At 56.5% G+C, this 26429-nt stretch overlaps 3 protein-coding genes across 7 annotated transcripts in view; 2 read left to right on the forward strand and 1 right to left on the reverse strand.

Moving 5' to 3' along the window:
- The window catches only part of POLE (DNA polymerase epsilon, catalytic subunit), a 41926-nt gene extending 38837 nt beyond the window's left edge, over window positions 1–3089 (forward strand). The window contains exons 46-49 of the mRNA XM_033098447.1: window positions 478–678; window positions 1055–1180; window positions 1631–1720; window positions 1827–3089. Of these exons, the coding sequence (XP_032954338.1) occupies window positions 478–678; window positions 1055–1180; window positions 1631–1720; window positions 1827–1940 (531 nt within the window). The 3' untranslated portion in view covers window positions 1941–3089. The remainder of the gene's footprint in view (window positions 1–477; window positions 679–1054; window positions 1181–1630; window positions 1721–1826) is intronic.
- Window positions 3090–4405: 1316 nt separating this feature from the next.
- On the reverse strand, window positions 4406–7631 carry P2RX2 (purinergic receptor P2X 2). 2 transcript variants are annotated; one of them, XM_033097905.1, is made up of 12 exons: window positions 7409–7631; window positions 7159–7294; window positions 6998–7069; window positions 6810–6885; window positions 6645–6741; window positions 6383–6463; window positions 6135–6273; window positions 5662–5792; window positions 5342–5432; window positions 5170–5235; window positions 5010–5087; window positions 4406–4814 (listed from the first exon to the last, which is right to left on the reverse strand). In XM_033097905.1, exons 1-12 carry the CDS (start codon window positions 7582–7584, stop codon window positions 4722–4724), a joined length of 1236 nt encoding a protein of 411 aa, XP_032953796.1. In that variant the 5' UTR covers window positions 7585–7631; the 3' UTR covers window positions 4406–4721. The 2 variants fall into 2 exon arrangements, with proteins under 2 accessions (XP_032953796.1, XP_032953794.1); XM_033097903.1 differs by having other exon boundaries at window positions 4406–5087.
- Window positions 7632–10827: 3196 nt separating this feature from the next.
- Window positions 10828–21501, forward strand: LRCOL1 (leucine rich colipase like 1). Of its 4 annotated transcripts, XM_033097237.1 has the most exons (6): window positions 10847–12499; window positions 18287–18379; window positions 19809–19934; window positions 20017–20142; window positions 20293–20415; window positions 21386–21501. In XM_033097237.1, the coding sequence occupies exons 1-6, from the start codon at window positions 12320–12322 to the stop codon at window positions 21386–21388; spliced, it is 651 nt and encodes a 216-aa protein (XP_032953128.1). In that variant the 5' UTR covers window positions 10847–12319; the 3' UTR covers window positions 21389–21501. The 4 variants fall into 4 exon arrangements, with proteins under 4 accessions (XP_032953130.1, XP_032953131.1, XP_032953128.1 ...); XM_033097239.1 differs by lacking the exon at window positions 18287–18379 and having other exon boundaries at window positions 10828–12499; XM_033097240.1 differs by lacking the exon at window positions 20293–20415 and having other exon boundaries at window positions 10842–12499; window positions 21386–21490.
- Window positions 21502–26429: the final 4928 nt, after the last annotated feature.

Genomic DNA, 26429 nt, shown 5'->3' on the forward strand with positions numbered 1-26429 from the left:
TGACAGTGACAGCCACTCCAGGGCCAGGTGACGTCTGACTGGGGTGGGGAAATGGTTTCAAGACCAGCTCAGGTCCTCAGTGGACTTCAGCATTTTTTCACTTTATTTGTGTTAAGGTGAAATTTACGTACAGTAAAAGTCATGGCTTTTAGTGTGTGTCCTGTGAGTTTGGCAAAGGCCCAGGGTCACATGCCCGCCAGTCAAGATGCAGCACATCCCACACCCACGGTGCCCCACCCACACGTGCTGGCCCGTTGCCCTGTTTGCAGTGCAGTTGGGAGTTTTCACAGACATGAGGCTGTGCCACCAACAGCAAGGTGCCGAGCAGTCACCCCGAAAGCAGTGCTGTGAGCCCCGTGGGCAGCTCCTTACGCCGCTGTCCCTTTGACGCTGCCAACGGGACGAGGACAGGGTGCTGCAGTCTAGAGAGCAGGGAGGCCCCGGGAGCCGTCCCTGCCACGTCCCCGTCCTCCACAGGTCCTGTCCCTGGACACAAACATCACAAACCAGGTGAACAAGCTGAACCGGGACCTGCTCCGCCTGGTGGACGTCGGCGAGTTCTCGGCAGAGGCCCAGTTCCGAGACCCCTGCCGCTCCTACGTGCTCCCCGAGGTCATCTGCCACAGCTGTCACTTCTGCCGGGACCTGGACCTGTGCAAAGACCCCTTTGTCTCCCAGGTGGGCCAGCTCCCACGGTCCTCGCGGGTAGGGTCCCAGCGTCCAGACTTCAGGCCACCAGGGAGGTCCTGTTGCACCCACTCGCCAGGGACCCAGCTCCCTTTTCTGGGTTCTACCTTCCAGGCCCCTGCTAGCTTGGACGGGAAGTAAAAACAGGCCCCCTTTCTTAAGCCACTCGACCGCCACGTGCAGAACATTGTCCCAGTAATACGGGAGTGACATTTCAGTGACTGAGTGTGCCTGGAGCTGTGAGCGAGCTGTGGCAGGCGGTGACCCATGTCCCCACTGCCTTCTCGATGCTGAGCCTTCTCAGCCAGTGCACAGGCGCTGCCGAGGACAGCCGGGCAGAGGGTGACCCACTTCCTCCCCTGCCCAGGACGGAGCCATGCCGCCCCGGTGGCTGTGCTCCAACTGTCAGGTCGCCTACGACTCGTCCGTCATCGAGATGGCGCTGGTGGCGGCCCTGCAGAAGAAGCTGATGGCCTTCACGCTGCAGGACCTGGTGAGCAAGCAGCGGGCCTCCCCGTGAGCTGCACCCTGGGGAGCTCCAGTCATAACCCAGTCCTCCCCAGGGCCGCCTGCTGGTCAGGCCTCGTCCACAAGCCCCCTGGGCTCAGCATCTCAGCACCTACAGTGACCGAGAGCTGGCTTTATGGACCCTTCGTTCTCATGGTGGGACATAGACAGTAAACAAGATGGGTGTGTGGCGAGGAGTGTGAAGGGAACCAATGGGAAGTGTGTGTGTGAGAGAGAGACGGAGGTATCCAGCATTGGGTGCAGGGGACCCCTCAGCAGAGACCCGAGGGAGGCGTGGGGTTCGAGCAAAGCAGCCGGTGCTGGTGGGACACACAGGGAGCCTGAGGACCCGGCTGTCCACAGCGAGGACACATTTGGACAAAGCCGCTGTGAAGGCCGTGGGCACGGGGCTCCTGACCGCTGTTCCTCATTTCAGGTCTGCCTGAAGTGCCGGGGTGTGAAGGAGACCCACATGCCCACGTACTGCAGCTGTGCCGGGGGCTTCAGCCTCACCATCCACACCAAGGTGGGGCCCCGCCCACCACTGCTGCTCTGCCTGTACGCCCGGCCTCGGCCACGTCCCTACGCCTCCTCTGGGACTGGGTCTCACGGTGGTGACTGGTTTCGTGCAGGTCTTCATGGAGCAGATCGGAATCTTCCGGAACATTGCCCAGCACTATGGCATGTCGTACCTCATGGAGACCCTGGAGTGGCTGCTGGAGAAGAACCCCCAGCTGGGCCATTAGTAAGCCAGGCGCTGTCCCCACCCTCTGCCCCAGCTCCCCAAACTCGCAGCCATGTCCAGGACGGGGCCTCAAGGAGAACGACCCTCAGGGAGTTTTCGGGGAGCGGGTCACGGCCTACCCCAGCCAGAGCAGGAAGTGGCCCCACCTGCAGGTGCCCGGGCCCCGTGCTGGTCAGGGCAGCTGTGAGCCCAAGAGCGGCCCCGAGGGTCCATTTCTTGCTGAATACACTGAGTGTGGCCTCTGCTGCTGCACAGCCTTGCCCCTGCTGCCCTCCCCTCTGCACCCAGCTGCCCTGGGAGTCTTCTGTTCGAGCCGAGACCCTGAGGGTGACTGGAGGCCAGACCCAGGATGCGGTGGCACCTGAGTGGGAGTCTGCATTCCCGGCGTCCAGTCACTTGCAGCGTGTGGGCCAGTTCCGGAGCATACAGACCTGAACCCGCAGGGACCTGGGCCTCTGGAGACCCCGGGGGAGCAGGGGCTCGGGGGTGTCCCCGTCAGGCCGGATGGAGGACGCAGGAGGGTGTCAGGACAGGGCTGCTCATATGAGCAGGGCCCTGAGGGCCATTTGTCACAGACTTGGCCAGTGCGTGTTAGTTAGCACTGGGATTTTAGGGAAGATTTGGGTTCTTCAGTGGAGGTAGGGAAGAAGAAGAGGGGGCACCGTTCTGTTCTTGCTGCTCAGCCTTGGGTGGGTCCAAAGCGTCTGACCCTGCAGGGACTGCCCTCCTGATGGTCAGTGGCCCAACAGGGCACCCAAGCTCAGGGTTTTGTGTACGGGGTGCAGAGAGCCAATGGTGCATGGCCCCTTTGAAGTGGGACCACACCGCTTATCAGCCTGGTCCACAGAGCTGGAGCCCAGGCTGGGGGTCAGCTTCCCAGTGCCCTGGAAGCCTTTGCTGAGCACCAGCTCCGTTCTACGTTCTGTCACGAGCCCCCAAACGGAAGATCAACTCTGTGCCTCATTTTTAATGAAATGCGAGTGGAAGCAGCCAAAGAAAAATCAAGTTGGTGAGGCGGCCACCAAACTCAGCCTGGGGCCATGGGGGCCTGGCTAAAGTGCGTCTTGTGAGCTCATTGCTCTGTCACTCAGTGACATTTTGAATTCTCATCTGCATGTTACGTTTCTTAAAATGCTCCTGTGTGTCTGTGTGTCTGTGTGTGTGTGTGCTGGCGCCTCGTCTCTGGAAGGAAGAAGACAGTAGCTAACGCCTGTTTGGTGTGTTGGTCCCCGGGTACTGCCCGCCTGGCTGGGACAGACCAAATGGCCGCAGGAAACCTGACGCTGGCTGGAAGGTGGCTGGAGCCCAAGTCAGCCCCAGATGGAGATCAGATCAAATTAGGGCCGGGTGGAGGAGGAGGGGGGCTAGGGAGGCTTCCTGGAAGCCATGCTGGGGGCATCACGTCACAGGGTGCGGAGGAGGGGGGCCTGCACTCTTCCCTGCAGCAGGACCTGGGGCGCTGGGCACCCCGCCCTCTCCATGGCTCCCAGGGGTTCCCTGGAGGCCAGCTGGGGTGGGCATTTGGGGTATGAGGCCTGGGTCACTCATGCTTAGGAAACTTGAGCCCTGGCCGTGGTTCTTGAGCTGCAGCCCAGCCCCAACTGGAAAAACCAGTTTCTCCAACACTAGAACTGGACATCTGTGAGCCACTCTGGCTGTCACAGGCATTTGGGTGACCTGTGCAGCCAATGTAACAGGATGGGAGGGTCTGTGGGGGTGTCTGGGTGGGGGCTTTGGAGTGTTGGCTGCAGCGAGGGGGGGCCAGCCCAGTTGTCAGGTGTGGGCAGGTGGGAAGGCCAGCTCTGGTCGACATTCAGATTTGGGTCTGAACCATCCCTCCCCTTAAGCTTGGGACTGATGAGATCACAGGGGAGATGACCTGTGCAAGGTCCTTGGCATGGCCCCTCACTTGCCATCACTACTGCCACACGAAGCATTGTCCAGTCAACTGGTGGTGTCCCCCAGAGCAGGGTCTGGCCAGGCAGGCAGCCAGTGTGATGGCCACTGTAGCATCCACGGCTGTGGTACCCACAGACCTGACCAGCTGCTGCCTGCAGCCTCGCCCTGCCATGTCCCTCAGAACCGGGAAGAGTATTTAGTTTAAAAGACAGTGCAACCTAAGCATTTTCCTTGGGTACAACTCTCATCACCTCCCTCCTGGCTTCTGTCCTTGTCACCTCCCTTTTCTGGTGTTCGAGGTCTGCGGTCTGGGATAATCCCTCCAGAAAGCTGGTGGGTGCTGGGGCGAGTCGGGGTCCCCATGCATTCTGGGCCTCCGGCTCCCACTCCGCTGGCCCCCTGATGAGACGTGACCATGACCTGGCTGGCTGTGGAGGGCAGCAAATGTGCCCGCGTTGCACAGGCCAGTTAGAGCACCAGCAGCCCCTCTCAGGACCCATCCATGCATATTTGTCTTCAGGGCCTCGAGATGCTTTTCCCAAAAATGAGGCCAGAAAGTTCTGGTCAGAGATTTACTGGATTCTGGACATGTGGTTTCTTGGCTACAAGTTGAGCAAAGGGTCAGCAGGTAGTCCCAGGCTGTGGGCGGGGAGGGGGTGGGGCAGATGGGAAGCTGGGAGCAGGGCGCTGCCCCCTTGTCAGCCACTGCCCAGTTGCACGGGTGTCCGGTTCCCAGTTTTGAGGAGACGTTCAGGTGTGTGGGCAGGGCCTGGGTTCTTCATGGGGGTCCCAGCTGCATGGCCAGAGAGCTTGGCTCGGGCTGCAGAGTGGTGCCCCGCCAGGCCCAGCCACCAGTGAGGTGGGACAGGAGGTGGGGGTGGACTCAGAGCTGGGCTAAACCTCGGGGGTCCGTGAGCGTGGAGTCCTGGGAGGCACACGGCCCTGGTCCTGCACCCCTCTCGGGAGCGTCCACCATCTGGTCGGGCAGGTCACAGGGGGGCCGGGGCTGTGGGGGTGGGGAGGCCGGGGCCTGGCTCCGCCCCTCATCCTGTGGCCTGCCCGCTTGGCCTGGGTCTTCTTTGGAGCAGGGACAGGGCGGGGGCGGGGCCTGGCCCAAAACAAGGGCCAGGGTCACAGGCCAGCTACCTGAGGACTCCCTCGGTGTACACACCTTGTCGAACTTCTTGTGGCTGTAGACCTTGTTTTTGTTCATGAATGTTAGCAAGATCCAGTCACACAGGAAGGAGCCCTGGGGCCAGCAAGACGAATGGTAAGGATTTGGCAGGGCCCACGCACGCACGCACGCACCCAGACCCAGCATGCGTCCTTACCACCCCGATGGAGGTCAGTGCTGTGGCCAGATTAATGATGGTGGGAATCAGGCTGAACTTCCCTGCCTGGGAGAAGAGGCACCTTAGACCGTCGGGGCAGGCCATGTGGTGGGGGCAACAGAGCTCAGCCCTGGGCCACCCGAACCCCAGGCAGGCAGGGCCACTGGTTTACCTGTCCGTGCACGATGACATCGATTCGGATCCCATACGCCTTAATGAGTGTACGAGTGGTGCTGCCGTTTACCTTGTAATACTTGGCAAACCTGGGACGGAATGGCCCAGAAGCACATCAGAACCTGGGACGGAATGACCGGATGCCCGAGCCCTGGCTGCCTGAGGAGCATTGTGGTGGATGCCTGTCTGTCCAGAGGGAAGCAGCTCCAAGACTCCGCCAACTGCTGGCGTCCCTGGGCCTCTGGGAACCTGCCCTGTTTGCTCCTGGGGCCCCACAGCCAGGATGGGTGAAGCCCAGGGGGCCCAAGGCCAAGATACCTGAAGTTGTAGCCGGATGAGGCTGGGATGTGCTTGGGGTCGAGCCTCCGGAAGGAGTACTTGGGGTTGCACTTGGACGGCGGCAGGTCCAGGTCACAGTCCCAGGTGATAATGACCCCAATGACACCACCCTGCCCAGAAGTGGGCACAGATGGGGTCAGGGCAGGCACACGAGATGCTCAAGAGCCCTGGGGTGCCCTGAGGCTGTCAGGGCTGAGGGGGTTTGGTGAGTGCCCCGCTTCTGAGGCATCAGGACAGGAGGGGCCGGCCAGCTGTGTGACCAGGAGTCAATAATTTAGCAGGTGCCATGCACACCCAGATGAGGCAGCCAATCCTCTTTCTCTGTCCTCTGCCAAGCAGGACCAGGACTGGCAGGGAGTGCACAGGGGCTCTGTGAGAGGGGACCTTTGGTGGGCAGGCAGGAGCCAGCACCTGAAAGGAGAGCCATCTGCCACTGTCGCCAGGGCCCTCACCCAGTGCGCCAGTTCCGTGAAGTTCTCCCCCGCCTGCTCCACGATGAAGCCCAGCTTGAAAATGGGGCAGTAGAGGTGGGAGACTTCATCGAACGTGCAGCGTTTCAAGTAGCCGTTCTCCCGGTTCTCAATGTTGCCCCTAAGGACGGCCCAGCGCCTCAGGTGGGAGGGACAGCAGCGGGCACGCCCACCACCCACTGGCAGGGGGCGCCCAGCCCGCCCACCTCACCGGCCCTGAGGGCTCTTACTTGGAGAACTGGAATTTGGGGTAGTGGATGCTGTTCTTGATGAGGATGGTGAAATTGGGGGCCATCTTACCGAGAAATTGGCTGAGGAGGCAGAGACTGGGTGCGTTTAGCCTTCCCCCTTCCCTCCCCGCCAGCCTCCCTGGCTGCACCGCCTGCCTCCCCTCCCCCCCCCAGCACGTCCCGGCTCTGGTCGCTGAGGGGACAGGAGCAGAACAGAGACGCGCTGCGGCGGAGCTGGGTTTCAGGTGGGTGGGAGGCGCACCTGACGGAAGCCCCGTCTTCCACGGGGCACCAGCCCGACACCTCGCAGGTCTTGAAGGCCCCGTGATAATAGGGTACGCAGCGTCCGGTCCGCACACCTGTGGGCAGATGCGCTCAGGTGGTGAGGGGCGCGCCCAGCCCTGGCCCCCAGCGGGCTCACACTGACCGTTTCCCAGCATGTCCAGATGCCCGGCCACGCAGTCCTCGTCGGAGCCGCAGGTGGCGTTGGTGACCCTCACACTCTGGGGAGGATACGGTTCGGTCAGGGCCCGGACACCCTCTGCCCCGAGGCACACAGCTCGGGCCGTGCGGCAGTCCCGGCAGAGCCCTCCCGGGCCCGGAACCCGACCTCACCTCGGGGCAGGTCCCCACGGTCTGGGAGGGGGTGACCTCGATCCTGGTAATGATGCTGAACACGCTGCCCCCCTGGGTTCAGAAAGCGGACAGTCGGCTGGCGCGGGCAGCTCGGCCACCCTTCGGTCCCACCTTCAGGGTGCGCGGGGGATGGAACGCACCTCGGGAGGCTTCACGTACTCCTCCACGTCCCACACTTTGTGCTCGGACGAGGTGATGCCCTTGACCTTGGTGATGACGGAGCTCTCCGGCCCCGTCTCTCTGTCCTGGTAGCTCTTCTGCACGATGAACACGTACCTGTGGGGACGCGCAGGGCCGGCTCCGGAGGCGGCTGGGTAACCCCGCGTCCTCCCTGCACCGGGGGACCCCGCGCCCTCTCCGCCCCGGGTCCCCGGCCCCCCGCGCACCCACCACACGAAGTAGAGCAGGATGAGCAGCTGCACCAAGCGGTACACGACGCCCAGGCGCCGGTTCTTCACCACGATCACCTTGGGCGTCTCGTAGTCCCAGAACGCGGACCAGCAGCTCCGGGCCAGGCGCCGGGCCGTGGCCGCCCCCGCGGGGGCCTTGGGCTCGGCAGCCGCCATCGCCCGGCCGCCCGGGAAGCCGCCGCGGCCCTGAGCTCCGACGGTCGGGAGGCTCGGACGCCGCGCGACCCCGTGGGCTGGGGGCGGGTCTGTGGGCTCCGCGGCGCCCGCCTCCCGGGGGCGCGGTCTCGCGCGTCCCGCCCCGGGCGGCGCCCCTTCCGGGGCTTCCCCAGGTCCGGTCCGCAGCGCTCCGGCCAGGACTCGCCGCGCACCTGGCAGGGGTCGCCAGGCGGGACCCGGAGCTCGGGGCTCAGCGGACGAACCGAGCAGGGGGCGCGGGGAGGGCGTGAGGAAGGACGGAGGCCCGCGCGTTCCTGGGGCAGGACATTAAGGGAGCCTTTCTCCAGATGGGGACGAAGACGTGGCACAGCGCCCGGCTGCCTCCGCGTCTCCCCTGGTGTCTGACGGGCAGTGCGCACGGAACCCGAAGGGCAAGACTTAAATATATATTTGTATTTTCCAGCTTTATTGGGATACCATCACCGCGTAATATGTAAGTTTGAGGTGCAGCGAGACCATTTCCAAAGGGCAGCCGCGGATCCCTGCCCCGGGGTTCAGACACAACCCTGGACGCCTGTCTTTGCCCCACCAGCCCTCTGGCTTATCTGCAGGTTCGCGTCGGAGCCTTTTTGTTCTAGCTCCTTCCTGCGCCCCAGCGCCGGGCCCTCTCCCCGACCCGGAATCAGCTCCCTGCTTTTTAGCCACTTCCCATCCATTTTTTCTCTTTGCAAACCAAAGGTTTTTTGTTTTCAACTTTTTAGGTCTCTACCTGCCCCCCTCATTATTTTGGAGCAAATCCCAGAGATCATAATATTTTCACAAAATGATAAACTTTTTACTTTTTTGGAGGTGACATTTAATAGCATCTAATTGACCGTTTTAATGAACAATTGTTTCGTCAGCAGTTCAGCGAAATTTAGTGTATTCACACTGCTGTGCAACCACCATTATCAACTCCCAGACACGTTCATCACCCCCAGATAAGAACCAAGCCCCGGAAGCAGCCACTGCCTGGTACCCCTCCTCCCAGACCCTGGCAGCCACCATCTCCTGTCTCTGTGTATTTATCTGCTTGGGATGTTTCATGTGATGGAATCATACAATATTTGTTATCTTGTGTCTGGCTTCTTTCACTGAGCATAATGTTTTCGAGACCTGTTGGGTTGTAGTGTGTGTCGGTGCGTCACTCCTGTTGATGGTAGAATAATATTCCAGTGTATGCATCTCCCACCGTTGACCGGTTCGCCCACTGATAGACATTTGCGTTGTTTGCACCTTTTGGCGATTGTCACTAATGCTGTGAGCATTCGTGTATGGGATTTGTTTGAACACCTATTTTCAGTTCTCTGAAGTATATGCCTAGGATTGGAATTTCTGGGTCATGTGGTAATTCTGTGTTTGACTTTGAGGACTCACCAAACCATGTTCCAAGCAGCTGAACCATTTTACAGTCCAATCAGCAAAGTACAAGGGTTCCACTTTCTACACGTCTTTGCCAACACTTGTTATTTTCCATTCATTTGGTTATTGCCTTCCTCGTGGGCGAAATAGTATAAGCTCTTTGGAGAAATGTCTATTCCAATCCTTTGCCCATTTTTAAATTGGGCTGTTTCTCTTTTCGTTATTCAGTTGTAAGAGTTCTCAATATATTTTGGGTTCTAGACCCTGATTATCTCTGTGGTTTGCAAATATTTTCTCACATTGTAGGTGGTCTTTTCACTTTCTTGGTAGTGCCCTTTGATGCACAAAAGTTCTTACTTTTGAAGAAGTTCAATTTAGCTGTCTGCTTGTGCTTCTGGTGTCACTTCTAAGAATCCATTCCCAAGTCCAAGGTTATGAAAATGTACGCCTGGTTTCTTGTAAGAGTTTTACGGTTTTAGCGGTTTATATTTCAGTTGTAGATACATTTTGTTAATTTTTGCATATGACGTAAGGTGGGAGTCCCACTTCATCCTTTTGTGTGGGGATGTCCAGTTGTCCCAGCCCCATTTGTTGAAGAGACTATTCTCTACCCTATGAAGGGTCTGGCACCCATGTGGAAAATCAATTGGCCATAGACATAGCGTTTATTTCTGGACTCTATTCTCTTCCATTGTTCTATATGTATATCCTTATTCTGGCAGCACACTGTTTTGCTAACTGTAGCTTTGTAGCAAGTTTTGAAATGGGGAATTGTTAGTCCTCCAACATTGTTCTTTTTCAGTATTGTTTTGGTGGGTGCTGCTGTCGGCAGAGAGGGTTTCTCCCTGTGCCTTGGAGGGGAATGGCTGGCCAGTCTGTGCTACGGGTCACAGGGGCACATGGTGCGTGCTGTCCACTGGCCGGAGGCTGGTCACTGCATGTGGCCCACTAGCAGCCTGACCCAATACCCCGGAGAGGCACACATCCCTGCCCAATGTCGGGCACGGTGATTCCCACTAACAGAAAGGTCGGGAGGTGACCCTGGAGCAAAAAGGCTGAGATGAGAACGTGCAGTGGGTGCGGTTAGAGCACTAAACATCTTCTGGAGCCCAAATCATGACTGGGTTCGATGAACTAAGTAGAGCATGTTCACCTGGGTAACCAAGTGAAGGAAAGGCACCACGGATCAGCGCAGAGCACAGGAGACGGGTGCAGGGCAGGCGCCAGAGACAGAGTCACAGACGACCAGAAAGGGAGAAGTGATCAGAGTAATTGAAGAAAATGATCTGATTTGAACAAAGACTTGCGTCTGTAGGTTGCTAGGACTTGCTGGGGCCGAGGCCAGATGACTTTAGAAAATGGTGCACACCTGAAAAGTCTGGATGAAATGTCTGAATTCCAGTGACTCAGAGAAACCCACGTCACACTGCTGTTACCTTCCCATGGGGCGGAGCACCACCCTGCTGAATATACGTAGTGTTTTCTCCTTATCTTTTCTCCGAAGAAATGGTATGCTATATAATCTCAATTTATCCAAGAATTTAAGGATTTCTTTTACTATTTGAGATGACTTTTCTGCCCTGCATCCTTAGGAATATATGTCGGGTGACAAGGAGAGCTTACGAGTATCCCTAGGAAGTAGCTTTGCGTGAGGAGGGTTCCCCCACCAGAACTCACGTGGTCTTCCAAACCCAGAGCCAAGCTTGTATGTGGCTGGTTTGGGGAGACCCCAAAGGCTTATTGCGAAATTTAGATAAGGTGTCTCGAAGCTAGAAGGGAAATTTCAGAAATCAAGTGGAAACGCCTCATGCAAGCTCTCCAGGCTGGGGGAAAAACCACAGAATTTGTAACAACCGCTAAGGTGTTGATTAAAATCTATAATTTGCATAAATACATTTAAATAGGTTAAAGAAATGAGTCTTAGGAGGACTGAGTCTCATAATGGGTTTTTACTTAAAAAGGCATTTTACAAGTAAAAAAATTAAGTTGTTCAGTTGAATTCTAAAACCTTTGGTTAAAAGAAAATATTACTCCCTGGCAACAACAGATTTAAAAACGTATTTAGGAATAGCAACGTGAAATCAGCCAAGTTCTAAGTAGTCCCCTCGGCAGCTTTGTTGAGACGAAGCTCAGCGCCACACAACACACTCGTTTACAGCACCGTGTTCACAAGCACGACCTAATTTTAGAACCATTTCGTCCCCCTGCCTAAAGGAAACCCCATCCCCAGTCCCCGCCTGCCCCTGGTGACACTGTCACTGCTGGGGTTTCACTACGGCTCAGATGACTTTCTTTTTCTGCTCCGGTGCTGACCCGGCTGTCGGGGCTCCTTCCTGATTGATGCTGTGCTGCCTGAGCCCTGCATGGCCACAGAGCCTCAGGTCCTCTGGGACTTGGACACCTGCTCTGGGGCAGCCAGCCGGGAGGACGGGCATCAGCCATCCCAGACTCCAGCCATCTGTGGCCCTGGGCATGGGGGTGAGGAAGCCCAGCGCCATCTGAGGGCTGGTGACCCCTGCTGAGCCCTGAGACACACTAGGTTGCCCTTTCAGCCACCGTGTTTTTGGGTGCTTTGTTAGGCAGAAGTCAACAATGGAAACGGAAACTGCTAAACCGAACCCATCACTCCCCAAGTCACCAGAACCCAGGCAACATTCTGAGTCCATGGCTCCCTCACCGCCCACATCCATCAATACCCAGCCTCCCCCACCCGCCCCGTCTCGATTCAGCAGCTCCAGCTTCTCGGCCTATCCTTCCTTGTGCCCAGACTTTCTAAAACACTCTGGTCTTGTCACTCTCCTGCCTGAAACCCTCGCAACCCTGATAGTTCGTGCCTAGCTTGCCCGTTCTCCAGGGCCTGCCCCTCCGTCTTCATCCTCCCATCACCTGTGGACCCCCCCTTGAAATGCCCGTCACCTACCACACTCTGTAACCTATTTGTTGACAGGTCCATTTCCCAAGCTAGACCAAGAGCTAGGTGACAAGAGGGGCACACAGTCTGTTCCTCCGCAGAGCCCAGCACAGGGCGTGGCATAGGGTCAGTAATAAATAAGCCAGTACATGCTTAGTGTGAACAAACTGCAGAAATAAATGAAGACAGAGCAATGTTCCCAAATGAGAATAAACAGGCTGTTGATCCAGAGCTGGGGAGCTGGCCCCCAACCGCGAGCAGGCCCGTGGGGCTGGGGTGCCGTGGTGGAAAAGTCTCTCCAGGTGGAGAGGGGACGCCCCGCATGATTGGTTAGGGGCGGACGTGGCTTCTGGGGCTGGTAGAGGCTGTGGTTGGCTCCCTGGGTTCTCATGTGGGAACTGTCCATTCAGTCTCTCAGGCAGAATGATGAAAGACTTTCTGACAGGGCTGAAGGCGGGGACAGAACGAGAAAGAAGAAGAGGGTTAGGAGGTGCCCCAGGGAGTCTGTGTGACTCTCCACTTTGGGGTTGTAGTCTCTTCTGGAAGCCACAGCTTGGCTGCTCTCACCTCTACCCACAGGAGCAGGTGGGACCCCAGAGAAAGGTAAGGTTCCCGATACCTCAGCCGTTTTCAGCTCCCACGGGGAGTCCTTCTGCAGGGGCCACCCCATCTCACACCTGCACGTTCAGTTTTCCTGTGTATAAATTTGCAGGGGCTCAGTGACTTACCTTTTCTCGGGGTGCCAGAGGCTAAACCAGCCTTCCCATGCCTCTGTCAAGCAGGGCACCGGTCTGAGGGTTATGAGGAAAGCATGGGCTTAGGGGCTTGTTCTGTCCTTGGCAGGATTTGGCGTCAAGCTTTTATCTGGCAAAGTGAGCTGCTGTGGCATCACACCTGGCTTTGATGTTTGTGAGGAAAACTGTGGAAAGATGTCTCATCTGAGATATTTATAAACACATCCAAGAAAAGAGACTCCATACATAAGTACATGTGAGAATGTTTTGAACCATAACCAGGGGCTATGAATGAGCTGTTCCTCAAGTTCAGAAGCAACTATGCCTCCAGGGCCGTGAGAAGTGCCTGCAACTTTTTTTTAAATTGTGATAAAATGCACACAACATAAAATTTACCATCATGGCCACCTTTAAGTGTCCAGTCCAGTGGCACCAGGCGCTCACATGCTGTGTGACCATCCCCACCACCATCTCCAGAACTGTCACCTTCCCAAGCTGACCCTCTGCCCCATTAGACACTCACTCCCCACGCCCTCCGCAGCCCCTGGCACCTCTGTCTGCTCTCTGTCTCTCTGGATTTGACCCCTCTCGGTCCCTGCAGGATTACTCCTTTGATGTCTGGCTGATTTCCCTCAGCATAATACCCTCCAGGTTCACCCACATTGCAGCCTGTGGCAGGGTCTCCTTCCTTCACGGTGAACGATGTTCCCTTGTGTGGAAAGTCCACGTTGCATTTGTCCATCCGTCCATCAGACGCTTGGGTGGCTTCTACCTCTGGGCTGTGGTGAGTGGTAGACAGTGGTGGGCCGTGACCTTTGTAAACTGTGCTTCCCGCGCGGGCACAGTGTGCCCCTGTGGTGTCTGGGCTGTGTGACTGGTCAGGAACATCGTGCCCACTTTGGTAACCTGCCTGGGCCTGGGACCTTCCCGGCGGCCTGTGAAGAGGTGTGAGACCAGAACAAATGTTTTTCCTGGTCTAAACTACAAAAAGAACACTGCAAGTTTGAAATCAAAGACGTTTGAGTTGTGATTCAAATGTACCTTTCATGTAGTTATAATAATTATATTTGATAGTTTTGACACAATATGGACACGGCTTACAAAGTTCATAGAATGGCTATGGGTTTGCCCTTTTATCGTGGAAAATGTTTATATGGCTCCATTGTCTGGTGTCATTTCTCTACAATCATGTGACTGGGCATCTGAGACTTTTAACCTGCTGTGAGGGAAATAAACAGGAATCTCTGTGCCCTTCATACCAGTCTGGGGCTCTCACAGAGCCTCAGAAAGCAGGAAGTGGTGTGGTCAGCAGGAAGGGGTGTGGTCAGCAGGAAGGGTGTGGTCAGCAGGAAGGGTGTGGTCAGCAGGAAGGGGTGTGGTCAGCAGGAAGGGGGTGTGGTCATCAGGAAGGGTGTGGTCAGCAGGAAGGGTGTGGTCAGCAGAAGGGTGTGGTCAGCAGGAAGGGGTGTCAGCAGGAAGGGGTGTGGTCATTAGAGGGTGTGGTCAGCAGGAAGGGTGTGGTCAGCAGGAAGGGGTGTGGTCAGCAGGAAGGGGTGTGGTCATCAGGAAGGGTGTGGTCAGCAGGAAGGGTGTGGTCAGCAGAAGGGTGTGGTCAGCAGGAAGGGGTGTCAGCAGGAAGGGGTGTGGTCATTAGAGGGTGTGGTCAGCAGGAAGGGTGTGGTCAGCAGGAAGGGGTGTGGTCATTAGAGGGTGCGGTCAGCAGGAAGGGTGTGGTCAGCAGGAAGGGGTGTGGTCAGCAGGAAGGGGTGTGGTCATCAGGAAGGGTGTGGTCAGCAGGAAGGGTGTGGTCAGCAGAAGGGTGTGGTCAGCAGGAAGGGGTGTGGTCATTAGAGGGTGTGGTCAGCAGGAAGGGTGTGGTCAGCAGGAAGGGGTGTGGTCAGCAGGAAGGGGTGTGGTCATCAGGAAGGGTGTGGTCAGCAGGAAGGGTGTGGTCAGAAGGGTGTGGTCAGCAGGAAGGGGTGTCAGCAGGAAGGGGTGTGGTCATTAGAGGGTGTGGTCAGCAGGAAGGGTGTGGTCAGCAGGAAGGGGTGTGGTCATTAGAGGGTGCGGTCAGCAGGAAGGGGTGTGGTCAGCAGAAAGGGTGTGGTCAGCAGGAAGGGGTGTGGTCAGCAGGAAGGGGCTGCAGGAAGGAGGACGCCAGCCAGCCTGGAAGAGTGGGAAGCTTATCCAGAGCCTTCCACAGCCAGGGGGCTGGCCCATCACTGTGATCAGACTAGAGGCAGGAGGGTGGGGACGCTGACAGTGGAAAAGGCCCGTTCCAGGTGCCCTGAGGGGAGGGGTGGGAAGAAACTAAATGTGAAGTATTACAGGCTGAATTGTGTCCCCCAATCCATGTGCTGGGTCCTGACCCCAGGACCTCGGGAGCGGCTGTATTGGGAGATGGGCCTTCACAGAGGTGATTAAGGTAAAACAGGGTCACTGGGGAGGGGGGCCTGATCCTATATGACTGGGGTCCTCATATGAAGAGGAGGTCAGGACACAGACAAACACACACACACAGGGTGACCCTGTGAGGACCGAGGGAGGACACGGCTGTCCACACGCCAAGGAGAGAGGTCTCAGGGGGAACCAGCCCTGCCCACACCTGGATCTCAGGCTCCCCACCTCTAGGACAGAGGACAGTAAGTGTCTGGTTTAAGCGGCCTGTCTGTGGCATTTGTCACGCAGCTCTAGCTGACTGATAACAGGTCCCATGTGCTTGGTTAGGGGGCGTATTTGGCTTCTGGGACCGGTCCTGACTTGGAAGTGGCACAAACCAAAGAAGCTGTGGTTGCTGACCCAGTCTGGGCCGACTGACACAGAGGTGGTGGCGTCCGGGGCTGGCAGCTGCCGGCTGTGGGGCAGGGCTCTATCTGAGCTCTATGGCCGGCCTGGCGTCATGCATATTCAGCCTCCAGGACAAAAGAGTGTTTAGGGTTCCACCGTAGAGGTACTTGGCGACTCATAAGGGCGGTTTCTGAATGGCGCAGAAAGGAGCATGACCTCAAGGACGGACCACAGCCAGGCCCTTCCTTCCCCATGGGGCTGGCCACCCTGGGAGGCCTCGCTCGCACTTGCTGGTTGTGGGGAAAACCCGCAAACCCTGACTGCTGAGCCACGCCCACCATAAGGGGGCACCCAGCTTTGGGAGGCTTTTATTGAGGGACAAGTTTTCAAGCACCATTATCACGCTCGCGATGAAGCAGAGTTGGGGTGCATTTTTAAAGGTGAACCCTAACCGAGGGCCAGTAGTGTCTCTGCCAAGTCCAGGGCTCCCCTGCTCCCTTTCCTCCACGTCTTTGCCAGTTTTGGGGGCCAGCCAATTAAAATAGAACCAAGGTTCCGTCCATGTGTCTCTGTGGAACCAATCAGCAAACCTTTTGGATGAAATGCTCTAGCGATGCTTTCGAGCTATGGTTTATTGTCGATCCATTTAAATCTAAAATTACAGGAAAACCAGAATTGGAGAGGCAGTGCATCCCGTGACTTGCTATTTTTGATAAGGAAACTCTAAACGTCACTAAACTCTTGCCTTTCTGAGATGTTTCATGTTGCTGAACTCCCGGAGGCCCTTCCCGGTGATGGGAGTAATTTCTGGGTATTTGTGAGGGAACAAAAGGACCTCAGCTGACAAATTCCGTGAGTGCCCTGGTCATCCTGGCTGGGCTGCTCCTGTGTGAGGTGCATTGAGTCCTCCCACGTCTTCTCACCCAGACACCTCCCCCACCTGGCTTAGGGCCTTCTGGCCACGTCCCGGGACTCAGAACCCAACCCTCTGTGTGGGTCTGGGTGGGCAGGCGTCGTCCCCCAGGCAGCCCCTCTCTGTGCTCCCAGCCACACCGCTCCACCCAGCAGTAGGTCACCGTGTGTCTCTCCCTCCCTTCCTTGGGAGGCTCCGGTTTCTGAATTCCTGTCTCAGAGAAGACAGATGGATGACCAGAGGCTGGAGATAGGGGCAGACTCGGCCAGCAGGTTCCCGGGCTCGTGCTCTGGGAATTCTGGGAAAAACAGAATTCACTGTACTTTGCAACACAAATACCCTAGTAAAGAATGAAGGGGACAGTTGAGTGTGGCTTCATGAAATCATCTGGAGACCACAGATTCAGGGGGACAATGATGGGATCACGGGAGCCCACCCCTCAGGTCACAGGAAGGGGAACCAGGTTTCTGTCCCCAAGGCCCTGCAGCCACAGAGGCCGGACGGGACCCAGTGTTGGTCTAAAGTCACATTGCAGGGTCTGGAGCTGGCAGACGCCAAGGGGCACTGCCAAGGGGGCCTGGAAAGACTACTGTGAGGGAGGGAGTGAAAGTACAGGACGTCGGCGTCTGGGGACCCTGAGGGGCTGAGCAGAAAACAAGGGCGTGAGGCTCATGGTTCAGTGGGGACACCCCCGAACGTGCTGTCCCATGAAGCCCAGCCAGGAAGATGTGACATGGCCCCATGGGAGCCCCCAGAGCCCTGCCGAACTGTGAAGGCCGTGTTAGGATTGGGGCCTCGGTGTCTCGCTGCTCCCCGCAGGGTTCTGGCCAATTGGAAGTGACTGCTGGTGGGCCTGGTTGTTGTGTGGGGTGACGGATTATTCTGGAACGAGACAGAGGTGGTGGTTGCACAACATTGAGAACGCACTAAATGCCACTGAATTCTTCACTTTCAAATGGTAAATTTTATGTTATGTGACTATAACTGCAATTAAAAAAATAAAAGAACTGGGGGCTAACTTGGAGGCCAAATGTCCAGTAGTTATGAACAGCAGGCAACCAGCCAAGTGCCTATGTGTAGTTCAGGCCCAGACAGAGGGCAACTTCAGACTCCTGGAGTCCGTCGGGTCTGGAAGAGGGAGTCGTCACATGTGCTGGGGGCTTCCAGCCCAAGCCCCACCGTGGCCGGACTGGGACCCAGGGTGTGGATGGCGTCGGGGTCAGGGTCGGGGTCAGGGTCTGGATGGGCCTCCAGCAGGTGGACCCGGGGAGACGGGCGTAGTGCCCCTCCAGCCACAGAGATGCTTAAACTGAAGGGCTTGGACGTCCAGGGAGAAAACCTTGTTCAAAATCCGTTTTCCACTCAGTGCTAAAAAGAAATGAGCTCTCAGGGAAGAGACGTAGAGGGACCTTCGGTGCATGTGACTGAGTGAGAGGAGCCAGTCGGAGACAATGCACACTGTGTGATCCCAACGCTGTGACATTCTGGGAAAGGCAGGACTGTGGGGACAGTGACAAGATCAGGGATTGGGGTGGGGCGTGAACAGGCGGAGCACAGAGGGTGTTTAGGGCAGAGGAACGACCCCGTGTGACACATAATGACATACGTGTCATGACACATTTGTTCAAACCCACTGAGCGTACACTCCAGACTCTGGTGATTGTGATGGGCAGTGTAGCTTCAATTGTAACAAACGTACTCCACCAATGCAAGGTCTGAATAACGGGAAACTGAGGCAGGGGGAGAAGGGGTACATGGGAACTGTACTTTCTGCACAATCTTTCTGTAAATCTAAAATGGCTCTAGAAAGTAAAGTCTGTAAATCTTAAAATACCCATTTTGCAAGAGAAAGATTGGGAGCAGGAGGGGACAGGAAGTGGGTCTCATGTGGGGTGTGTTGGGGCGCTGAGTGGCCCTGGGCATGGGGACGTTCCAGGATCATCTGGGCATAGACAGGCTGGCCCGATGGCACACGCTAGACATCTGCTGCTGCTGTTTGTGCTGCCTGTGTTCCTGGCGCTGAAGAGATACATGCCACCGTCCCACAAGGTAGGCTCCATGCCCACAGCCCTGCATGCGGGGCTCCCTGGGGCTGCCTGCCCATCCCTGCAGGTGCCCTCTGTGTCCAGCCCCCTCTGGGCTCCTGGAAAAGAAGGTGCACTCGAGCCTCCAGGACGGTTGACACGGGGCCAACGGGTCTCAGTGGCCCACGTCCTAGGATGGAAGTGGCTCTCAGGATGGTAATGGCCCAGCTGAGGGTCTCCCTGGAGGAAGGAGGGGCCACCAGGCCACATACAAGCACGAGGGTCTGACAGGAGGCAGTGTGAGCTTGTGAATAAAGGTGACAGTGAGGACAGCCCCGCCTCGTCCGCACGTACACCCAGGGACGCTCCCCATGCTCCCTCCTGCTATTGGGGTGCCCACCCTAGAAGTTAGCCCCTCCTCTGTCCCTATTTCTCACCTGCAAACCCGGCATCCTGGCTCCACCTCTCGGTCGGTAGGATCTCTACAGAAAAGCAAAGTGAAACGGTTTCCGTCTGAAAACCCTTTCAAGAGCCTCCAGCGTCCAGGCAGCAGCTCCCAGTGGCTCTGACCCCAAGTCTCCAGGCCGTTCTGGAGGGTCCCCAGGTCAGTTACGATCTGAGGGTGCTAAGAGGTGTTCTGCCCGCTCACCCTCGTGCTTCTACAAGCGTGTGGTGGCATCACCCCGGGGTCACAGGGTGTGAGACAGCTCAACAGGCAGAATCGAGACCACGATGAGAAGCCAGCTTGGAACACAGGTGCACTCTGCTGAGCACGGTTTGTTTTGTTGTTTTGGAAAGCTACACCAATTTTTCATAACAATCTTTTTTATATTAGCATGGAGTGGGTTTATTATTTTTAAATGAATACATGAATATGTAAAGCTTCTCTCCGTGTTAGCGTCCACTGCACTGGACACAGGAGACATAACCCACACCCACAGCAGCTCTCCGGGGCCCCCAGTAGTGTTGTGAGTTTTTAAAAGAAGTTTGAGAACCGAGGTCAAAGGCCGCGCTCACTGTGGCAGCTGCGGGCGGGTGGCAGACCTGGCTTGACCCTCAGGTGCAGCTCCGTGTTGTCTCTGTGGCCTGTTACTGACCATCTCTGTGACACGTGAGCACATGAGTCACGTGGCACAGCACCAGGAAGCCCTTTGCCTGCCCTGCTGCTCGGCGACTCCCTAGCTTCCTCCATCCTCTGTGCCTCAGTTTACCCTCTGTCTACATCGCTCAGGACAGACGCAGACAACTGTTAGCTCCCTTTCCCCCTTTCCACAGGCCGTCCTGGCCTTCCACCCACCTTGGTCTGTGAATGTTCCAGAAAACTCAGGCGAGCTGTGTTTGAAAGGTGGTGGGGCACGGGCAGGACACGGGAGGCAGAGGGCAGGGAGTGGCCGTTGCAAGAAGCAGGGTCTGCAGCGGCCCCAGGAGCAGAGACACAAGCCCTAGCGTTGCAGGGGATCGGCGAGCCCTGCAAAGAACACTTGGAATGCCAGAGTGGCTGCTGTGCAGTCAACAGCCTGAACCCACAGAAGTTCTGCACGGCCCAGACCTTCTTCCTACATTGCCTGTCCTGGCAAAAGGTGCGTCCTGGGGCGGGTGGGCCACGGGCCTCTGGGAAGGAGGGCCAGCAGGCAGAAAGGGCTAGACCTCCTTCCCCTGCAGCCCACCGGGCACTCGTGCTTGGACCACGGGGAGTGTCAGAGCAGCTGCTGCGTCACCAACAGCAACAGCGCGCTCCGCTTCTGCATGCCCAGAACCATCTTCTACCAGTGCCTGCAGTGGCGCAAGGTGAGGGCAGGGGAGGTGCCTGCTGGGGCCAGGTTACAAGGTGGCACAGGGGGGGTGTTGCCTGCTCAGGTGCACAGGTGGGGGGTCGCCTGCTTGGGTGCACGGATTTCCAGGCGTCTGGGGTGACCTCTGGCCTCTGTGTACCTCCAGCCAAATGGGGCCTTGTGCAGTGACCACAGTGAGTGCAGGTCCAAGTGCTGCATCCTGCTCACCGAGGTCAGCCCCCCACGTTGCATCCCCCGCAGCGGGATCCTCGCCCAGTGCCTGCCGCTGGTGAGTCCCTGGCGGCAGGTCACGCAGCTAGTGGACAGGGGTCTGTGTCTCCAGAGCCTGGAGGGTGACCCTTCCAGGAGACACCACCACCTGCCATCTGGAGATTGGCCTCAGTGTCTGTTTCCTGGAGCAGGAAGAGTGGACAATGTGTCAGACAGGACATATGTTGAGGGCATAGTGGGGCTCACAGAGGGGTCAGGGACCCAGTGGAAACAGGTCTGATGTGCCTGGTGGAAGGCAGGGGCTGGGACGGCGGGGGGACCCAGGGGACCACGGGAACAGGTGACAGTGAGGCTGCCGCCACCCCCGGCCTGGAGGCCCAAGAGAGGACCCTCCCCAGGAACGTCTCTTCTCCCACCTCCTGTCTCCTTCGGGAGCCTCCCATGGGCTGAACCTCACTGCAGTCCAGTAGCAAAGAGGTCGGACGATGCAGCCCCAGAGCCCAGCCTCCACGGGCTCAGAACAGGAAGAGAGCAGGGAGGACAGCTGGGACGGGGCAGATGGAGACAAGGGGAGACACAGACGAGGGACAGACAGAGATGGGGGACAGACAGCACTAGGGGCAGATGGAGCCAGGCAGAAGTCGATGGGGGCGTGGACATGAGGGGCACGGGGGGCTGCGAGAACGTCTGCTGTGAAATGCGTGTGGGTCCCTCACTACACGTTTCGTGCTGGAACCCATGACGTCCCTCTGATTATGAGGAGGTCTCTGACCCCCAGCAGTTGAGACCCACTGATGTCGAGCGCCTGTACCTTGCTCTGGGGTCATCAGCACCCAGGCACAGCAGGTGCTCAGACAAAACGGTGGCAAATCATGTCCAGACGGGCCCACTGGCGTTCTGCCCCATCTGTACAGTGGGAGGGACGTCTGGGCTCGTAAGACACAACTGTCCTGAGAGCCGACCTCCTTCTGTTCCTGCGCAAGGTGCTGTCTCCCTGTGCGTTTCCTGATTTCTGCTCTGTCCTTTAGTGATATGGGCAGGAATCTGCGCCCTGAAGAACCAGACAGGACTGTACGGACATCCACTCTGGGTCTCGTCATGCATGAGTTACGGGAGCTCGTGCGTGTTGCTGGGACCAGCAATGTCACACTTGGCATTAGTAAACTCTCCTGAGTGAGTGAAAGTGGGTTTTGTCATGTCTATTTTTTTTCAGACAATAAAGGCAAAAACACCTGTAGGCGATGTGGAGCCTGTGGACAAGGGGATCCCGCTCAGGTGTGGGGCAGTGGCATTTCCTATCAGGTGTGACCTGGCAAAGAAAGGGCCGCTGCTGAGTGGTGACTGTCCCCTCCCTTCTGGCGTTTCCATCATAAAGGCACATAAGTGTGGGTTGTCAGTGCAAGTGAAAATAATCAGCGTCCCAAGCTGCACAGCCCCATGCTGCTGGTGCTACTGGGAGCACAGAGCTACGCAGGCTGAACGCCCGCTCCCTGGGGGAAACCGTATGGGAGACCCTTGGAGGCTTTGTTTCCTTGGCGTGCAAGACATCTGAAGACTTGGGAGGAAAAGCCCCTCAGGCGAGTCCTTGTGGGGACAGGGAGTGACATTTAGCCCTGGTGTCCTCCCATCTCCTGTTTCCTGTTGGTCAAGTCCCTGCACCCCACTTCCTGCCGAGGGAGCGCGTCTTCTCAGAGGCAGGTCTCCCTGGAGGCAGCTGGGCGAGTGTGATGGAGCACAGGCTCGTGTCCAGCGCAGCACACCGTCCCTCAGTGGGTCCAGCAAGAATCCAGGGTCCCCCAGCATCTGTGCTTCTTTTCTCTGCCTCAGCAGGACCCCGTTTTATTCGGGATTACAATGTGCCCAGCATACAAATAATGTTTCCTTCCTGTACACATAGGGGCGAGCTTGGGACACGTTTCTGATAAGAATTCTGTAAAGTGTTTGGGGGGCTTTCATGGAAGACGGGGCCCTCCTCGTGCTGCGTCCTCCAGCCTGGAACTCAGGTGTGGTGGCTGAAGCCCAGCAGCCACCTCACAACCCTGAGGAAACGTCAGGTACGATGGAAGCATGAGCTAAGGGTGGAGGAGCAGGAACGGAGGGACGCCAGGCCCTTCCTTCCACCAGACGCCACAGGGCAGCCGGGACCGACTGGTGCCACCATTTCCACGTCTGTGTTCCTGGCAGCTTAGCCCAGTTCCTAAGTGATACCACCCAAAATATAGGTTTCCCTTCTCTTTACAATTTGGATCGGATTTCTTCATCTTTGAGCACCAGATGAAGTCGTAGCCTTGCATTCAGAGGCCACAGTATGTGAGAAAATATATGACACCACAGTCCATTCAATTGGTGGTCTTGGCTGCCGCCATAAACACACACACACACACACACACACACACAATTTTGGATATATATATATATTTTTAAATTTTTTAAATAAAAGGGGACACTTTCTCTTACAGACGTGAAGCTACGATACAAACCTTTCATACTACAAATTGTGTGATGTTGGGGCCGGAGTAGCGAAGAAAGTGCCCTAATTCCTGGAGCCCTGGTTGGGGGGAGGAGCTGGGCTGCCACCGGGACGTCTAAGACCCCATTTGCTGCCTCACTTCCCACCAGCGCTCCCCTCTCCGACAGTTGTTCGCAGCTTGTGTCTTCGGCTCTGGAGCCTGTCGACCAGCAGAGCCCAGCAGAAATAATCCTGTTGGTCGTTTCTGTACTTTCTCCCCCCCCCTTTCTTCCGCCTCCCCCTCCCACTCTTACCCCCCCACTCCAGTTCAAGCCATTGTTTCTCAGTCTAGTTTTGTAGGACACAGCTCCCTGGCCCATGCTGGTGTTATGAGCCTTGCGCTCCCCCGGGTGAGGCTGTCAGTTGCCAGTCGTCGGTCGGCCGCTCGCACTGGCCACCGGCTGCTCATGGTGGCATACAGTAGCCTGCGGCAGCGCACAGCACCCTGCAGCAGCCCATGGCAGCCCAGGGCAGCACACAGCAGCCCATGCCGACCTCTGGCTGCTCATGGCAACCCAGCTCCAGGAAGAGCTGTTGTTCACAATCTTAGCTGTAGAGGGCGCAGCTCACTGGCCCATGTGGGAATCGAACTGGCGACCTCAATGTTAGGAGCACAGCTTCCAACCACCTGAGCCACCAGAGTTTTTGAGACATAATCTGTATGTTACCTGATTCACCCATTTAAAATATAGGATTCAATAGCTTTGAGGACAGTCACAGGTTATGCAGCCGTCACCGCAATCAATTTTAGAACATTTTCATCACCCTCAAAAGAAACCCCGTATCCCTCAGCCGTCACCCCCACCCCTGCATAGCCCCGCGCCCCTGACAACCACTCATCTGCCTTCTTTCTACGGATTTGGTTGTTCTGGATGCTTCAGGCAAGTGGGATCCTGCTGTCCAGGCGCTTCTGTAACTCAGCATCCTGTTTGCACAGCTCACCGACGTGTGGCTGCGTGACTGGAGCCCACTTTCTAACCGTTCACGTGTTGACAGACATTTCTCATAGTTGTGAATTGCAGGGCTACCAACAGTGGGCACACATGTTTGTGTGGTCACGTGTTTCCATTCTCTTGGGTAGATATCTAGGAGGGTCATGTAATGTTTCCTACTGGTCACATTTAAAAGGTAAAAAGAAACAGATGACATTAATTTTAGCAACATAGTCTACTTGACCCAATATATCCAAAATAGTATCATTTCAGCAAGGAGTCGATATATAAAGTTAGTGCGCTATTTCCTGTTCATTTTGTGGTAAGCCTGTGAAATCTGCTGTTTTCTGTGCTCACAGCAATTCCCAGTTCAGATGCTGAATTTTCACTGGGATATTTGATCTATAATTTGATTTCACAGCATGTACAGTTGAGAAAGTGGGTTCACATGCCCCAGTTGTCCCAAACATAATTGCAAATATGAATAACTGAGTTGCCAGTTTTTAAACTTAAACTAGAATAAGATAAAAACTTCAGGTCTAGGGTGGATGGGTGGCTCAGTTGGTTAGAGTGTGAGCTCTGGGCCACGGGGCTGCCGGTTCAATTACCACATGGGGCAGCAAGCTGCGCCCTCCGCAACTAGAATGAAGTCAATGAGCTGCCGCTGAGCTCCCAGATGGCTCAGTTGGTTGGAGCGCGTCCTCTCAACCACAAGGTTGTGGTTCGACTCCCGCAAGGGATGGTGGGCTGCGCCCCCCCGAAACTAACAACGGCAACTGGACCTGGAGCTGAGCTGCGCCCTCCACAACTAAGATTGAAAGGACAACTTGACTTGGATGGAGCTGATGAGTCCTGGGAAAAACATACTATTGTTCCCCAATAAAAAGTCCTGGAAATACACACTGTTCCCTAATAAAATTCTGTTCCCCCTCTCCAATAAAAAAAAAAAAATCTTTTAAAAACAAAAACAAAAAACTTCAGGTCTATATTTCAAGCGCTCAACAGCGACACCTGGTGAGCACTTGCCGCTCTGCATCTGGCGGCAGCGAGGGGCTCTCTGCCCCGCCTCCTGGTCAAATCACCCACACCCAAGGAAGCGCGAGAAACGCTCACGACCCGGATCCCCAGCCTCCAGGGTGGCGGCCATGCAGTGGGCTTTCAAGAGTTCCTCGGGGTGATTCTAAATCAAGGCCAGGGTGAGGACCCCTGCCCCAAACATCCCAAAGTCCTCACCCACCAGCGACAGGAAGGAGAGGGGTGGGTCCAGGATGGCTGGGGCGGGGCTCAGCCCTCCGTCCTGCACCAGGGGGTTTTGGAGCAGAGTGATGATGGGAGGACAGACAGGACTCTGCATCCTGTATCAGTCAGCTAAGGCTATGTGACAAGTGCCACAGATGTGCAGCTTAAACCACAGACATTTACTGTCCCCTGTCCTAGAGGTGGGGAGCCTGAGATCCAGGCGTGGGCAGGGCTGATTCCCCCTGAGATGTCTCTCCCCGGCGTGTGGACGGCCGTGTCCTCCCTGGGTCCTCACAGGGTCATCCTGTGTGCGTGTGTCTGTGTCCTGACCTCCTCTTCTTATGAGGACCCCAGTCATATAGGTTCAGGCCCCCCCCCCCCGACCCTGTTTTACCTTAATCACCTCTGTGAAAGCCAACCTCGAAAAGCAGCCACACCCGAGGTCCTGGAGTCAGTGCTTCAACATGTGAACTTGGGGGGGGACACAATTCAGCCCGTAACACCCTCCAAGCTGTTCTAGGCACACCTGAGATTGCACAAAAGGGGGGAGGGGCTGCACCAGAGGAAGCCCCTAGTGTGGCCTTCCTCTGCCCCCTGGAAGGCTCTACGTGAAGGTGCCTCCCAGTTCCCACACCTCACGCTGGCCCCCTCAGCATCCAGGTTGTCCTAATTTGGTTACAGCTCCTCTGAGAACTCCTCAGAGACATAACATAAAAAGTTGCTGGCTTAGCCATTTTCAGGTGTCAGGTCAGGGGCATTAATTATTTACGTCATTGTGTATCCATGACTACCATCCATCTCCAGGATTTTCATCTTCCCAAACTGACACTGTGTCCTCATCAGACTCCTGCCATTGCCAGGGTTCCAGGACTAAGAAAGCCTTCCTCTCTCCTGCCCCTGTGAAAAGCCGGCACCTGTTTCTTTTTTTCTTTTTTTTAAGAGATTTTTGTAATACCATTTCCCCCCTTTCTTCTGCCTTCCTCCCCCACTCCAGTTCAAGCCGTTTTTTCTCAGTCTAGTTGTGTAGGACACAGCTCCCTGGCCCATGCTGGTATTAAGAGCCTTGCGCTCCCCCTAGCTGAGGCTGTCGGTCGTAGTCGCTAGTCGTTGGTCGGCCACTTACAGCAGCTCACGGCAGTTCTCTCCGGCTGCTGGCCGCTCATGGTGGCACACGGTAGCCCACACCAACCTCCAGCTGCTCGCGGCAGCCCAGATCCAGGGAGAGCTGTTGTTCACAATCTTAGCTGTAGAGGGCGCAGCTCACAGGCCCATGTGGGAATCGAACCGTGGCCTTTGGCGTTAAGAGCACCGGTCTCCAACCGCCTGAGACATTGGGCCAGCCCCTGGCACCTGTTTCCATGACAGAGTCAAAACTGGGGATGAAAGATAAAG

The sequence above is a fragment of the Rhinolophus ferrumequinum genome, chromosome 25 (genome assembly GCF_004115265.2).
Source record: "Rhinolophus ferrumequinum isolate MPI-CBG mRhiFer1 chromosome 25, mRhiFer1_v1.p, whole genome shotgun sequence".
Classification (NCBI taxonomy): domain Eukaryota; kingdom Metazoa; phylum Chordata; class Mammalia; order Chiroptera; family Rhinolophidae; genus Rhinolophus; species Rhinolophus ferrumequinum.

Excerpts from the sequence above, each read along its gene's own strand:
- P2RX2 (XM_033097903.1), bottom strand. The coding sequence starts at position 7,584 with ATGGCGGCTGCCGAGCCCAAGGCCCCCGCGGGGGCGGCCACGGCCCGG. Across the intron at positions 6,464-6,644 it reads GAAGACGGGGCTTCCGTCAG|CCAATTTCTCGGTAAGATGG; the intron begins GTGCGCCTCCCA and ends CTGCCTCCTCAG. Across the intron at positions 5,793-6,134 it reads TCACGGAACTGGCGCACTGG|GGTGGTGTCATTGGGGTCAT; the intron begins GTGAGGGCCCTG and ends ACTTCTGGGCAG.
- LRCOL1 (XM_033097237.1), top strand. The coding sequence starts at position 12,320 with ATGATGAAAGACTTTCTGACAGGGCTGAAGGCGGGGACAGAACGAGAA. Across the intron at positions 12,500-18,286 it reads AGGTGGGACCCCAGAGAAAG|GCTGGCCCGATGGCACACGC; the intron begins GTAAGGTTCCCG and ends GGGCATAGACAG. Across the intron at positions 19,935-20,016 it reads ATTGCCTGTCCTGGCAAAAG|CCCACCGGGCACTCGTGCTT; the intron begins GTGCGTCCTGGG and ends CTTCCCCTGCAG.